This window comes from Dipteris shenzhenensis, chromosome 18 (genome assembly GCF_047967505.1).
Source record: "Dipteris shenzhenensis isolate YYH24624 ecotype China chromosome 18, Dip_SZ_1.0, whole genome shotgun sequence".
In the NCBI taxonomy this organism is placed as follows: domain Eukaryota; kingdom Viridiplantae; phylum Streptophyta; class Polypodiopsida; order Gleicheniales; family Dipteridaceae; genus Dipteris; species Dipteris shenzhenensis.
This window is the reverse complement of record NC_141613.1, coordinates 29,053,460-29,068,418: the sequence shown is the minus strand read 5'-3', so window position 1 is coordinate 29,068,418 and position 14,959 is coordinate 29,053,460. Positions and strand designations below refer to the sequence as shown.

Genomic DNA, 14,959 nt, shown 5'->3' with positions numbered 1-14,959 from the left:
TACCCTCAAAATTGTTTATTTCACAGCTTGTAAACATCCACATAACTTTGAAGTTCTATTTTCCCATCAATCTCCCACCAACTGTTTAAACTCTATCCTTAGATGTCTTTCATGCTAACCATGTGTCTTCTGCATATGACCACTTATGAGACGGACTCTTAGCACATATTGCTTATCTACAGATTGGCGCCTATGTGGGAAGCATCGCCATCCTACACCCTATTGCTCCCACTCTCTTGGATCGAGAGCCTTCATACGTCTCACGTAACCTTACAAATCCATCCATCGCAAGTATGGTATGGGTTCTCAAGTGCAAAGTCATCATCCAAGATTTGTTTTTAAAAGAGTGTAGGCCTGTGTGAGGGCTAAGCGCTACAAGGCATGAGTAGTCAAAGGAAGATAATTAAGATTCATGAGTATGTGTGAGCCTACGTAAAGACCTACATATGCACTTTCCAAACTTTGCGCATGCAGACGTTCAATCCGCCAAGACCTCACACGAATACTTCTTCGAATAAACTCTTGTGCTTCGCTTTGTGCAACCGTACGCCATAGTTCAGTTAAGGCCCGTCATCCAAGCCTTGTGTTGACCCACTCTTTCACCTAAATCACTATCGTTGACAACCCGTCTCCAGATTGTACAGGTCTCAATCTCAACAACTTTATGTATGAGCCCGAACAAAGCCCGAGCAAGTCTCTGACCCAAATCCTGGGCTTGTCCCATTGAGATTATGCGAGTCCCGTCTTCACGTATAAAATCATATTACAACAGACTTTCTTCTGCCACTTCGTCACGTCATAAGCTCCCCTTTCATCTTCTCCCTCCGTGACCACAAGTTTACCCGACGTCTCCACCAAAATGAAAGCCCAATTGCTCTAACATTTGAAGCAGACATGGAGTATTCTAAAACGAGAATTGTCATAATAAAGTTTTCTGGTAATAACTTTTCAACTTTGCAAACCAAGCTGAGGTTTTACTTATGAAGGAAGGTGTGTGGAAGGTGGTTAGTGGCAAAGACAAGAAACCTAAATCCTTGAATCTAATGAAAAGAAAATTCTAGCGTGGGAAATTCTCAACAATGACAAAGGTCTTTCTATCATTGGTTTGGGTTTGTCTGAAGACGTTATTCATCACTTGGATTTTGATGACACTGTACATGAATTGTGGGACAAGTGTGTTCCCTTACAGGTTCTTGCCTTGCAGGATGCACATGAGGAGGCCCTTGTCTTTGATGGAGGCAGACTTCTCAGATCTTCAGATGATATTCTTTTGGAGGTTGCCTTCCAGCCTGTTAGGATTGCAGGTTACATGGAGTGGGGCACAGACTCATAGTGGTATCTTGATCCTGACCTTGTTCTCCTGGCACTTGGGTCTTGGAGACTCTGGTTATATGGTGGTTCTCCCATCAGGTTCTTGCAGTGGGACCTAGGAGAGTGGGAATGGATTGATGAAGGGCACCGAGAGAATAGCATCCCCTTCTTTTGTTACACAGTCAAAAATCCCAGGAGATTTCAGCTTACCAGTAGAGGTTGGAGGCCCTCCAAAGCTCCTCATTGGGACAGTTTTCATATTTTTGCAGAGGTGTAGAAAAACTTTTGGAGGAAGCTTTGGAAATCCATCAGAAATAGAAAGATCACTCTCTTATTTTGGCTTTCTATTCATGGAGGGATTGCAGTGAACCTGTGGAGATCCAGGTTCAGGGCTGACCCTACTTGTCCTCGATATGCCATGCAACAGTTGAGTCAGTTCAGCATTGCCTTTGGGAGTGCAGACAGGAGAGGACGATTTGGAAGGGTGTTGCTAGGTTTCTTTGCATATTTCATAGAACACCCTCCCTTCCTGGCATGCCTTCTTCCTTGGCAGAGGCAGTCAGTGCAGATGGGGTGCCTTGTGTTAGGGTCATTGTCTCTGACCCTAACATCTCAGATGACCACATTATGCTTCAGCGTCTAGATGGCTCTCTCTTTCGACAGAGAGTCGAGATTTGAGGTAGACAGGACCAGTGCAGGATTTGCAGGACCCTTGGGCACTTTGCTAGAGACTGCCCAAGGAAGAGAAAAAGACCCAAGAGGTCTTCTGGTGCGGCTCCTTCACGTACTACCACGACTGCACCTCCCCAACACCCTGTACCACGCACTCCAGGACCACCAAGAGCAACAGGGCGCCCTGCTTCGCACACCCCAGGACCACCAGGGGCAACAGGGCACCCAATGCCCGCAGCACACCCAGTACCACGATGGAGAGCTATCAAAGCAGCTCCCTTACCTCAAGAGGAGACTTTTGATCCTGTTCAGACAGATGCCTTCCAGACTCCAGGGGTGGATGTTGCTGCAGCCCCAGACACTACAGTTCCACATCAGGAGGGACCTTTAGATCCACCAGCCCCAGTCACTTTGGTCTCTGACCCCTTGGTTTCTGACCACGAGGGGACTACAGGTACTTCTTCCCCACAGACTATTCCTGCCACAGTCAGGACAACTGAGAAAGTGCAGGCGCAAATGAGGGCTCCTGATTCCTCTTCACCCCAGCCACAGGCCTCCTCAACCCCCAGCTCCAGTTCTGCTGATAGAGACCTGGCAGGTCCTTCTCCTCCATCTTCCAGGAGTGCAGGTCTTCTTCGCACTCCTCGGCCAGACTTGCTTATCAGGAATTCTTTTTCGGCACTGGCAGATTCGGCGACTTTCATGGATGATGAGGAGTTTGTGCCCTCCACCTTAGGGGTCCCGGTCATTGGGATTCCTTTTGACAGGGCCTCCCTTTTAGCAGGTGTGGGGATCCTTTCACTTGTTGAGTTTCCTGCCCTCAGCAGGAGTGTTTCGGCCCAGGGGAAGCTAGTCTCCTCTACTAGGTCGGGTAAGCCTTTCCATCCAGCATCCTCCTGTCGATGAGGATAGTCAGTTGGAACATACAGGGCCTAGGCGGAGTTCCACACCGTCGCCGTAGGTAGCTGATCCGGAACCAGCTTCATACAGGCGTCACTAGAGGTGCTATTGATATCCTTTTTATCCAGGAACACAAGCTAGATGCTAGTGATTGCTCTTAGTCTGGCAAATTGCTTTCAAGACATACCTTCTGGTCACCTGCTATGGGCACAAGGGGAGGTACTTGCATTTCGGTCTCTCTTTCTATTCTCCCCTTGGTTGCTGGTCATGGTATTATCTCCCCTTCTAGAGCTCAATGGATTATTATTTTGATTGGAGGGCATAAGATTGGTCTTCTCAATCTTTATGCTCCCAACAACAGAGGGGAGCGGATCTCCTTCTGGAAGGAGTTACTCTCTTGGGCCCCCATTGCAGATTCTTGGATCATTGGTGGCGACTTCAACATGGTTGAGTTGCCTTCAGACAAAAAGGGAGGCAGACAGGGTGGAATTCATTCTTTGGAGAGGGCAGCCTGGGATGCCTTTCTCTTTCATTTCAGTGGCAGAGACACTTGGTTGGATGATGCCTTTCATATTATGCCACAGTCACTCCTGTACTCTTGGTCGAACAGGAGAATACACATGCCCATTCATGCACGGATTGACAGATTTTACGTAGACGATTGGGCACTTGACAGAGGAGGATCCGTATGCATTTCTACTGGGGTTTCCACCTCAGATCATTTTCCAGTGGTGTTGCAGATTCTTGAGCCTCATCGGAAAGGACGCTCTGCCAGTGTCAAGATTCCGGATGCTTTTTATGCAGAGGAGAGCCTCATGGAGGATATTTTACAGATTTGGGTTTCTCACATACAGGGTGGAGCTGTCCATCCATCTCAGGTAGTTGCAGCCTTATCCGGAATTAGTGACTATTATCATTCGATCGCTGATTCTAGGAGAGGTGAGATTCTCAGATGTGAGATTGGTATACGCCAGCAGTTAGCGTCCCTTCAGAGGGAAGAGCAGAAGAGGCCCACAGATGCTTGGATTCAGGAGCGCCTTGCTGCAGCAAGGGCTCATTTGCAGACATTGTTGAATCAGAGAGCAGAGTATGCCTTTCATGCACGGGAATCCTTTTGGATTCAGATGGGTGGCAGGGTCAACAAACACTTTTTCTCTACTCATGGGCCCAAACATAGTAGAGATAGTGTTTCGCAGCTTGTTGACTCAGACGGGGTGTTACAGTCAGATACTGATGCTGTCATGCGTGTAGCTTCAGATTTTTTTGCATCCCTTCTTACTGCAAATCCAGGCACACAGGCCATTGATGATGCCAGAGAGGTTATTTGGCAGTGTATCCCTGTATTGGTGAAGGATGAGATGTATGTTTCTCTGGATGCACCTTTCACCAATGCAGAATTCAAGACTGCGTTACTTGCCCTTCACAAGGGCAAGTACCCAGGTCCAGATGGACTTACCCCCTCCTTTTTTATTACTTTTGGAAGCAGATTGGTGATCACATTACATCAGCCCTGCAGGGCGTGTGGGACTCTGGTGAGATGTCAGACTCACTCACAGATGGTCTCATTCATCTCATTCCAAAGGGGATAATAGGAATCTTGTGTCTCAATGAAGACCCATCACTCTTTTGGGCACTTTTTACAAGATTCTGGCGAAAGCCATCAGTCTACGGCTACAGGTTTTTCTTCCAGATTTGATTCATGACACACAGACAGGGTTTGTGCATGGTAGAAGTATTTTTTATAATATTTTCTCATTTTGGGAGGCCTCAGAATGGGCCATGCAGAGCCACCAGAGATTGGCCATTCTACTCTTGGACTTTGAGAAAGCTTACGATAGAGTAGACTGGGATTTCTTAAAGGGTACTCTATCTCGCTTTGGTTTTTCAGATGCATGGATTAGAGGAGTATCCTCTCTCTACAGATCAGCCCATAGCCAGTTGCTCATTGGGGGGGTAAGAGGGGACAGGTTTCAGATTTCCAGATCCGTCCGCTTAGGATGTCCTTTTGCCCCGTTTCTTTTTCTGTTTGTGGCAGAAGCTATGAATATCTACATTAGATCTCAAGCTGATATTTATGGGCTGAGGCTTCCTATCCACCGGGAAGAAGAGCTCCTGGATAGTGAGTTGGCAGATGACACGGCTGTTTTTTTGGATGCCTCCCCCAGGACACTCGCTTCCTTCCGGACAGCCTTGGATTTGTTTTGCACGGCTGCAGGTGCACACATTAATTGGCATAAATCCAGTGGTTTTTGGATTTGCGAGGATGACACCCCGGATTGGGGTAATGATATTGGCTTCACTTGGATACAGAGGGGCTTCTTCGTCAGATATTTGGGCTGCCAGGTTGGGGTGGGCATCTCTCCCTCACAACAGTTTGCTCCGGTGTTGGAAAGTATCAGAAGAAAGCTCCTTTTCTAGAGCTCAGCCAAACTTGACTTGGCCTCCAGGGTGGTGGTGGTTAACCAGGTTCTTCTAGCCACAGCATGGTTTGTATGCTCTTGTTGGTGCCACTCTAGGGATTGTATCACTCAGCTTAAGAGGCCTGTATGAAACTTTTTATGAAGTGGTCTAGATGGCACAACTGATGTTACAGCTAGGGTGGCTTGGGAGACCTTGATTCTTCCTACAAGAGAAGGGGGTTTGAATATCATCGACCCAGATCTACAGTGCAGAGCTTTACTCTGCAAGTTCGTTGTGAGAGGGCTTATGCCAGGACAAGAGCCTTGGAAGGATTTTTTTATCAGATGCATACAGTCTCGCACGCCCACTTCAGGAGAGGATTGGACACACAGTACTAGATGGGTTTTCACCACAGCCCACCTCAGGTCTCCCGCTTCCCCTCTTATGGTTGCTATCCTGAAAGCATGGGCCATCTTCAGGAGTACTCTTCGCAGGATTCCCCCATCCACCCGTGAAGAGATTGAAAGGCAGCCTATCATGTGGAATGATAGGATTTTGGATGAGCTTGGCAGACCACTTGGAGCTTCTCCTTACATGCAGTGGCCAAGATGGGAGAGGGGCCCTGCATCTACAGTGGGAGCATGGAAAGTCTTCAGGAAGCTTCCTGCAGACCAACAGGCCCAGATGGTTCTTAATCTCAGAGGGAGTGCAGGGAGAGTCCAACAGATTGATGCAGCCTTGCCCTTGGATTGGGTGGACACAGATGACATGCCTATTACTTGTTCCACCTGGATGGGGGCATGTTCCAAATTGGGAGTTCCTTTACAGGTGATTGCTTTTCTTGACCCACATGAGGATGCCTTAGTATTTGATGTTTCTTCGGGGGCCAGGCTGTCCAGATCCACAGACGATATCTTGTTGGAGGTACCGTTTCAGCCAGTCAGGATAGTGGGCTTCATGGAGCATGGCTCTCTTTCACAGTGGTACTTGGATCCTGACCCACTTCTCCTCGCCCTTGGCTCATGGAGGCTGTGGCTCTATGGAGGCATCCCAATTAAGTTTTTGCAGTGGGACCCTGGGGAATGGGAATGGATAGATGAAGGGCACCGAGAGAAGGGCGTCCCCTTCTTTCGTTACACGGTCAGTAATGCCAGGAAATTCTAGCTCAGCTCTAGGGGTTGGAAGCCTACCAGAGCTCCTCATTGGGACAACTTTCAGATTTCTGCTGACTTGCAGAGAATTTTTTGGCAGAGGCTCTGGAAATCCCACCGGAATAGAAAAATCACTCTCTTCTTTTGGCTTTTTAGTCATGGTGGGATAGCAATGAACCATTGGAGATCCAAGTTCGGAGCTGACCCTTCTTGCCCTCGCTGCCTTTCTGCTTTGGAGACAATACAGCACTGCCTATGGGATTGCAGACAGGCGAGAATCATATGGAAGGGGATTGCAAGACTTTTCAGCACTTTTGTTCGCCTACCTTTCTATATGACCTGGGGATCAGTGGCTTGGCTTACTCTTTCAGGGCCCTAGGTATCTTTTGAGAGACTTGTCTCCTCTTGGGCTCTTCACATCCGATGACACCTTGTGGAGTCGTGCTCTCTAGAGGATGTTCCAGCCACTCTTTTCAGGGCTGCTCACTCCTCGGTCGACTCTCCATGGGAGATCCTAGCTAGCATTGCAGCATGGCACATTTGGAGAGCCAGGTGCACTGAGGCTTTGGAGGGTTCTCAGGTTCACCCTTCTCAGATCTTGGCCAGTACTTGGACAGATACGATACACACTCTGATGGCCATTTGGGCGACCATGCAAGGATCATCTCGAGCAACCTCCTCCAGGAGAGTTACTTTTCTCAGAGATTGGAGAGACTCTCCCTTCTTTGCTGAGACTTCTACAGGGTTGAGATGGCATTTTCAGCCTCAGCCTTGGTTTCTTTCTACCTCATTCCTCTGAGGCGTTTTTATTACATGCTTAGCATGGTGTATTTCCGCACAGAGCTTGCTCTAGCGGCTTTCTTTCTTACTTAATAGAAGTCTCTTTTTTGAAAAAAAAAATAACATGGGAATCAGTGGCATGGTTATCTCTTACCCCTCAGGTGTTTTTTGAGGAACATGACTTAGACTCATTCTTCATTATACGATGACACTTTGTGGAGTCATGCTCTCTCTGGGATGTTCCTTTCACTCCTTTCAGAGCTGTTCATGCCTCGGTAGACACATCTTGGGAGATTCTGGCTAGCATTGCAGCTTGGCATATTTGGAGGGCCAGATGTACGGAGGGGATGGAGGGTTCACAGGTTCACCCTTCCCAGTCTATGGCCAGTATATGGACTGATACTATACACACATTGATGGTCACCTGGGCGAGCATATAGGGATCCTCTAGAGCAGCTATAGCTAGGAGAGATTTTTTTTTCAGAGTTTGGAGAGGATCTTCGTTCTTCTCTGAGTCTTCTCAAGGGTTGAGGTGGCATTTTCAGCCTCCACCTTGGATTTTTGTCAGCTCCTTTTGAGCTGTTTTTTCTCTCATGCATGACATGATGTACCCCCGCATTTGAGCTTGCTCTTGCAGCTTTCATTCATACTTAATGAAGTAATCTTTTTGGGAAAAAAATAATTTGTGGGACAAGCTAGAGCGCTTATTTGGCAACAAAATTATCAATTTCAAAGTATTTTTCAGATAGGAATTCTTTAAGCTCCATATGAAGCATGAAGATTCTCATAATTCTCATTTGAATCATATGGAATCCCTCATCACCCAACTTATTGCTTTGAAGGCCCTTGTTGGGGAAGATGATCAGGTGGCTGTCCTCCTTTTCAGCATTGAGGATATTCCTCAGTGTCGTGATATCGTACCAGCGCGCTTTGTGTAGTACGGGATATGTTCTTTGATGAATTGGTTGCAATGCTTCTTGATCATGAACGAAGGAACAAGGATGGCCATGAGGAGCAAGCATTATATTCCAAGGGTAAGAAGCCATTCAAACCTTTCAAATGTACGTATTGTAAGAAGCTTGGCGATACAGAGGACCGTTGTTTTCAAAAGCTTGCCAAACAACAATTCAAGGAGCATGCTAACTTGGTTGGAGTTGCCACTAGTGAAGAAGAAGAAGATGACACTCCGACACCAACTTTTGCTCTCACTGCTCATCTCTAAAATCTGTCCTTCCCTCAGGAGATAGATGAGGATGACGAATATGTCTTCTAAAATATGTCCATGTATGGGTTCTCTGCCCCGGGTAGTCCCCAAAAAATTGAATGTAATAATCTTTTGAGTCAATAAAGGTTCTCAGCCTTGGATAGTCCTCCTAAAATGATGCTTTGCTATCTATGGTGTGTGGCTCTATGTCACTTTGATTTGGAGCCAGGAGGGGGATGTATTGTGGGAGCCATGTATTGGCTTTGATAGGGTCTCTTTATTAGGCCTAGCTGAGTTCCAGGATGTCGGTGTATTCCTAGACCTATGAGCTGGTCATGTAGCCATGCTAAGACATGAGCCTTTGAGTCATGTTGACTCTCAAGCCATGAGAGTGCTTGAATCAACATGCTCAGAGACTTGGATCAACCATGCTCAGCCATGAGAGTGCTTGGATCAACCTCTGAACATGCTCAGACTGTAGTCTCTGAGTTACATGGGGTACACAAATTAGTAGTCCGTCTTTGTCATGTTTTGTTCTTGGTTTCATTCTAGTAGTCCCTCACCTTTCCTTCATGGGGGGGTGTTAGAACATGAAGTCAAGTTGAGTGTGTTCTAGTGTGTTTTACTAGGAGTTCTAGTACAGTCTTATGTGTGAGTGCCATGTGCCATATTGGGAGATATCCCATATACATTTTGGTATTCTAGTATGTGTCTATCCTAAATATGATTGTACTTGGTTAAAATTTCGACAGTAGAAGCTGAATTGCGCAAAAGTTCATTGGGCAAAGTTTGTGTTGGCACGGGCTCTAGAGAGCAAATGTTGGGAAACGCTCTAAGGTGGAGGTGCACCCTACTGAGGTGGAACTACAGTTCAAAGGGTTTGAGGAATGATGCACTATAGAGGGATAACAAACTCTCACAAAAATTTCCAAGAAAGAGGCAAAATGGAGAGGAGGAGGTGGAAGTGAGGAAGAAGATGATGATGTGGCAAACGAGGGGGCTAAAGGGTTTTCTAGAACCTAGAGTTGTGATACCACATGTTGGGGAGTGGTAGGAGAGAAGAGATGAATCATGACAAGAGTTGAGAACACAAGAGAAGACCAAAATGTGTGTTCCATTGATTGTGGGAGAAGGCTCTCATTTATAGAGTGGGAGAGAGGGTGGCCTAGATCATAGCACCTCACCTACATAAAGGCAATCGGACCTACATCATAGGGACTTCCTAAATCATTGGCACCTCCTTAAGAGGGCACCTTCTATTGCATCATCACCTATGTCATCTTGCTAGACACCGCTCACAAGATCTTAGCCAAGGTCTTTGAGTTTGTGGTTGATGCTGCACCACACTGATATTATCTAGGACACAGAGATGGGGTTTATTCAGGAATGCAACATCTTGGACAATATCTTCACCTCTTGGGAGGCAGTGGATTGGGCATGGGAGTAGTCTCAGCCTATTGTGATCGTTATTCTGGATTTTGAGAAGGCCTATGATTGGGTGGAGTGGTTCTTTGTGGAGGGCACTATGCAAAGGGTAGGCTTCTTGGAGAGATGGATTGGAGGTGTCTCGGCTATGTGTGCAGGGAGCGCAAGTCAAATGCTCGTTGGGGTTCACACGAGAGAGGCCTTTGCTCTTTCCCGCGGAGTTTGACAGGGCTGCCCCCTTCTTCTTCCTCTTTGTAGCAGAGGCCTTGGGCTACTTTCTGTGTTCCTAGGTAGCAGGACTCACTAAGATGAGACTTTTGATCCGGCAGGAAGAGGAGCTCTCAGTTGTTGCAGAGTTTGCAAATGACATGACACTCTTTGTGGAGGCCGTTGAGGAGAGCTTAGAGGGGGTGCGGGGAGCCCTAGCGGCATATTGCTTGGCCTTGGGGGCCAGGATTAACTGGACTAAATCAGTTGGTTTCCTCAAGGCGATCGAGGAGGTCCAAGAGATCCATAATTGGGAGGCAGCGCTTGGCTTCCATTGGATTCCAAGGGGAGACATCGAGATATCCAAGCTGCCAAGTTGGCAATAACATTTCACCAGAGCAACGGATTTCCCCAGTATTGGAGAGTGTGCAGGGCAAACTTCTGCGGGAGCCTGGCCAAACTCTCAGGCCTTGGTGGTTAACTAAGTCCTCTTGGCATTGGCGTGATACATAGCTTCATGTTGGTGCTTCCATAGGGGCTCCGAGACCTAGAAGCTCTTACTCCAGTACGGGCTTCTCAAGATCTCCCCCCCCCACTCCCCCAACCCCAGGCTTTGCTTGCTACAGTAAGCTCTCAAGTATGGGGCAAATATTGCCAAGTTGCAGGTTGCTTTGACCAATCCGGTTTTGCTCAAATGCTATGATCTTCATGTCCAGCCCTCATATAGCTAGTCATTTTTATTTTATTTTTTGCAAGAAAAGTACTTCTTTAAGTATGAATAAAAACCTTAGAGCAAGCTCAAGTGTAGGAGTACATCATGTCAAGCATGAGAAAAAACAGCTCAGAATGAGCAAACGAAAATCCCAGGTGGTGGCTGAAAATGCCACCTCATCCCTGAAGGAGAGTCAGAGAAGAAAGGAGAACCCTTCCAGACTCTGAGAAAAGCAACTCTCCTAGCAGCAGTCTTGGAGGTTCCCTGTATGTTCGCCCAAATGGCCATCAAAGTGTGTATAGTATCTACCCAGATACTGGCCATAGTCTGAGAAGGATGAACCTGGGTGTCCTCCAAAGCCTTTGTACATCTGGCTCTCCAAATATGCCATGCTGGAATGCTCGCCATAATCTCCCAAGATGTGTCTACATAAACGAGAGGAGCTCTGAATGGAGTAAACGGGACATCCCGGAGGGAGCATGACTCCACAAGGTGTCGTCGAACAAAGAAAGTTGTGTCCGTGTCATGTCCCTTGAAGAAAGCCTGTGGACCAGTGAGTGACAACCAAGCAACTGATCCCCAGAGCAGGAAGAAGGGTGCTCTATGAAAAATGCAAAGTATCCTAGCAACACCTTCCAAATCGTCCTCGCCTGAGTGCACTCCCAAAGGCAGTGCCGCACTAACTCAACTGCTAAGTAGCATCGAGGACATGTAGGGTCAGCCCCGAACTTGGATCTCCACAGGTTCACTGCAATCCCTCCATGAATAGTAAGCCAGATGAATAACGTGATTTTCCTATTCCTGAGGGATTTACAAAGTTTCCTCCAAAAGTTTTTCTGCATCTCTGCAAAAATCTGAAAAGCATCCCAATGAGGAGCTCTAGAGGGCCTCCAATCTCTACAACTGAGCTGGAATCTCCTGGCATCTCTGACCGTGTAACGAAAGAAGGGGATGCTCTTCTCTCTGCACCCTTCATCTATCCACTCCCATTCCCCTGGATCCCACTACAAGGATCTGATAGTGGAACCTCCACACAACCAAAGCCTCCAAGATCCAAGAGCCAGGAGAACGTGTTCTGGATCAAGATACCACTGTGAGTCTCTACCCATCTCCATGTATCGTGTAATCCTGACAGGCTGAAAAGGAGCCTCCAAGAGAATGTCCTCTGAAGATCTGTGGAGTCTGCCTCCTGCATGAACCTAAAAGACAAGGGTATCCTCATGTGCATCCCACAAGGCTATAACCTGCAGAGGGATACCTGTCCTCGTAAAAGCCTAGCTAGTCATTTTTACCTCAAGGCACAACCGTATACATCAAGCAATGGTTGCTTTTATCATTATCTTGGCTGTCCTCCTCATTTATTGTCCTGCTGGCTTCTTCCCTTCCGTTAGTCGTATGCAAGCTTGGGTGGAATGATCATGGCTTCATCTCAAGCATCTTGAAACTGAATATCAAGAATTGCCAACAATCATCTATATGTTGAAACTTCTAGAATTAGAAATGAGCTGTCCAAAAACAGGCTGGTTCTTTCCAATAGCCAGGTTTTCTTTGTATTTAACATTATTATGTCCTTTCAGAAGCTGATTTTGATGGTGCTTTTCAAGGACTTTTCAAGCATAGAAGGTTCTTTCCTATTGGGGAAAAAAGAATTTTCATGGATCTTCTAATGCTCCTGCAGTCCTTTTGATGCACCTTTTCCTTGTGAGTCATCTTCTTCTTTTTGGAGGTGAGCTTCTTTCTGGAGATAAATTTTGCTTGTTACAGCGGATGTTGGAGAATTTTCCATCTTGGACGATCCGGACCTGGAGGTGCCAGAATTACACGTTGTCCTAGTTAAAAAGGAGGCAAAGAAGTCCCCCCTTGAAAGCTTCACGTAGGATGGCTTAGTGGGAGCTGCTGCAGTCGTCTTTCATACAAGACGTTCTCACTTCTGGGGGGTCCATTTTACGAATCCTTTTGAGCGCCTGGGAGTGGGGGAAAGCTAAATTATTGTCTCTCTTCTTCCCATGCAAAAAGGAGAGATGGGTAGTGGGAGCTGCTGCAGTCCTCTTTCATGCAAGACGTTTTCACTTCTGGTGGGTCCATTTTACGAATCCTTTTGAGCACCTGGGAGTGGGGGAAAGCTAAATTATTGTCTATCTCTTCTTTCCATGCAAAAGGAGAGATGGGTAATCTGAGAAGGCTGTCTTTCAAGCAGACTGAGGGCAGTCAACTCAAATCTGGCTCTATTGCTTGTGCATGTGGATCTGGTGGAGGTAGGGGATGAAGAAGACAAGCCGTCCCGTCTGAGTTGACCTCCATCCCTTCCTTCTCCTTTTCACTCTCAAAGGTAGGTCATGATCACAAAGACTTGACTCTGTTCTTGCCTCTTGGCACAGGCCTCCAACCTGCAGCGCTGGACACGAGTTGGGAGATTATTGCTAGCACCTCAGCAAGATTATTGCTAACACCTCAGCCTGGCACATTTGGAGCTCCAATACAGGCTGTAGACAGCACTCAGGCCCACCCATTTCTTACTTTGGCTAGGCCTTGACAGGTATTACACACATCTTGATGGCCATTTTGTCTAGAATGCAGGGGTCATCAAGGTTTGAGTGGAGAGGCTGTCCTTTCTTCTCTTCAGCCTCTCTTATCCTTATACTTTTTCAATCGTATTTACCTCTTGTTTCTCATGTTTTGCATGATGTATTTGTGTCTTAGATGAATAAAAATCCTCTTTGAGGAAAAAAATCGCCTTATGTGAGTGTCTAACATGCCACGACTAGACACAGCTTTGACTTTGCCCTTAGGAATTATTTGCCTTGAATTATGCTACTCTAGTTTACCCATAAAAGCTTCCTTGACGCATGATCTAGAGTTTTCTCACCATTTCCTCACCTCAACCTCTTCTTGAAGACCACAGCAGACACCTTATTAAGTGAATGCCCAAGTTATATTATTAATACAATGTCTAAAAGATGAAGATGTGCTTCATCGCACCTTAATTCAGCTACAGATTTTGTATGAACTCATGAATCAAGAGTACATTTATTGATTGTCAACAATACAAGTATAGTGGCACAAGATAGATCAACCATCTCAACTAATTTCTTGTATGGTATGACTGACTAATGTATTATTAATAAGGAAAAAGAAATATTTTGAAGAAGGTAATTATATAGAATATGTAAATTGTCTTCCAAAGAATTGATGCCACTTTTATCACTGAGATTTTTTGAAAGATAAACTTTGAATATCCTGAATGTGACTTAAAGTTTGAAATCACCTTGAAGTATGGCACAGAAATCTAACCAGCTATTGACATCCAAAATTTAGACAAATTTTCCCTTTGGATCTTTGATTTCATCATTTTGAAAATACCTTTCCTTACCCCATCCATTATTTTGTGGAACTTCACAGGATTTGAAAATACGAACACAGCTTGCTGTGGGGCAGGAAAATATGGAGGATGGGTAAGTTGTGTAGTCCCACAAATGGCTTGCTCAGATGCCAGTAAATATATATTTTGGGATGCCTTCCATCCAACTGAGAAAATGAACTATCTTACATCCTTAGCAATATGGAATGGAAGTGATTGCTCACCTTTAAGCGTGCAGCAGCTTGCTGCACTATGAAAGTCCTTTTCTATTTATGTAAATTCAATCCCATCCGTGTTGTAGGTGGGTCACAAGTGATGTTTAAGAACTTTGTAATGAGATGGTTCAGTATACTATTTTGAAGGATGCCTATAGGTACCCTGCCATGTGTAAGGTAGGAATTTTTTTGAGTTTGTGATTTTGCACCTTTAAATCATGGTTTTTGACTCATTCAAATGCGATTGTCTTCTTATTAGATATGATACAACGAGCAATTTAATAAGAGACATAATTAAGAGACAAGATGAGATAGTGATTTAGGGAGTTTATTGCAATAAAAAAGCATGTGATAAATTATCCGAGTGCATGAAATAAACTTTTGGCAGTCTCAGTATGTCGAGGTAGCTATGCATGTGGTGGTAGCAACTTGTTCATCAGATTTTTGTATCAATTATGTATCTAGATACACAGAGGCTATTGATGGCACCCATGTCCATCCTGCTCATACCATGGCCACTGTCTGGATAAATTCACAGTTCTGGTTCTTATTCGGTTCTTCATTTTTCATACTTTTTGAGTGGTATTTTACCATGGGTTTTTTATTCTCTGCAGGATGTATCTA

General features: G+C 45.8%; 1 protein-coding gene across 1 annotated transcript in view; it reads left to right on the top strand.

Annotated features, from left to right (window-relative positions):
* The window catches only part of LOC147891068 (GDSL esterase/lipase 7-like), a 129,671-nt gene extending 115,295 nt beyond the window's left edge, over nucleotides 1-14,376 (top strand). The window contains exon 6 of the mRNA XM_087389139.1: nucleotides 14,162-14,376. Within this exon, the coding sequence (XP_087245265.1) occupies nucleotides 14,162-14,376 (215 nt within the window). The remainder of the gene's footprint in view (nucleotides 1-14,161) is intronic.
* The last annotated feature ends 583 nt before the right edge of the window (nucleotides 14,377-14,959 follow it).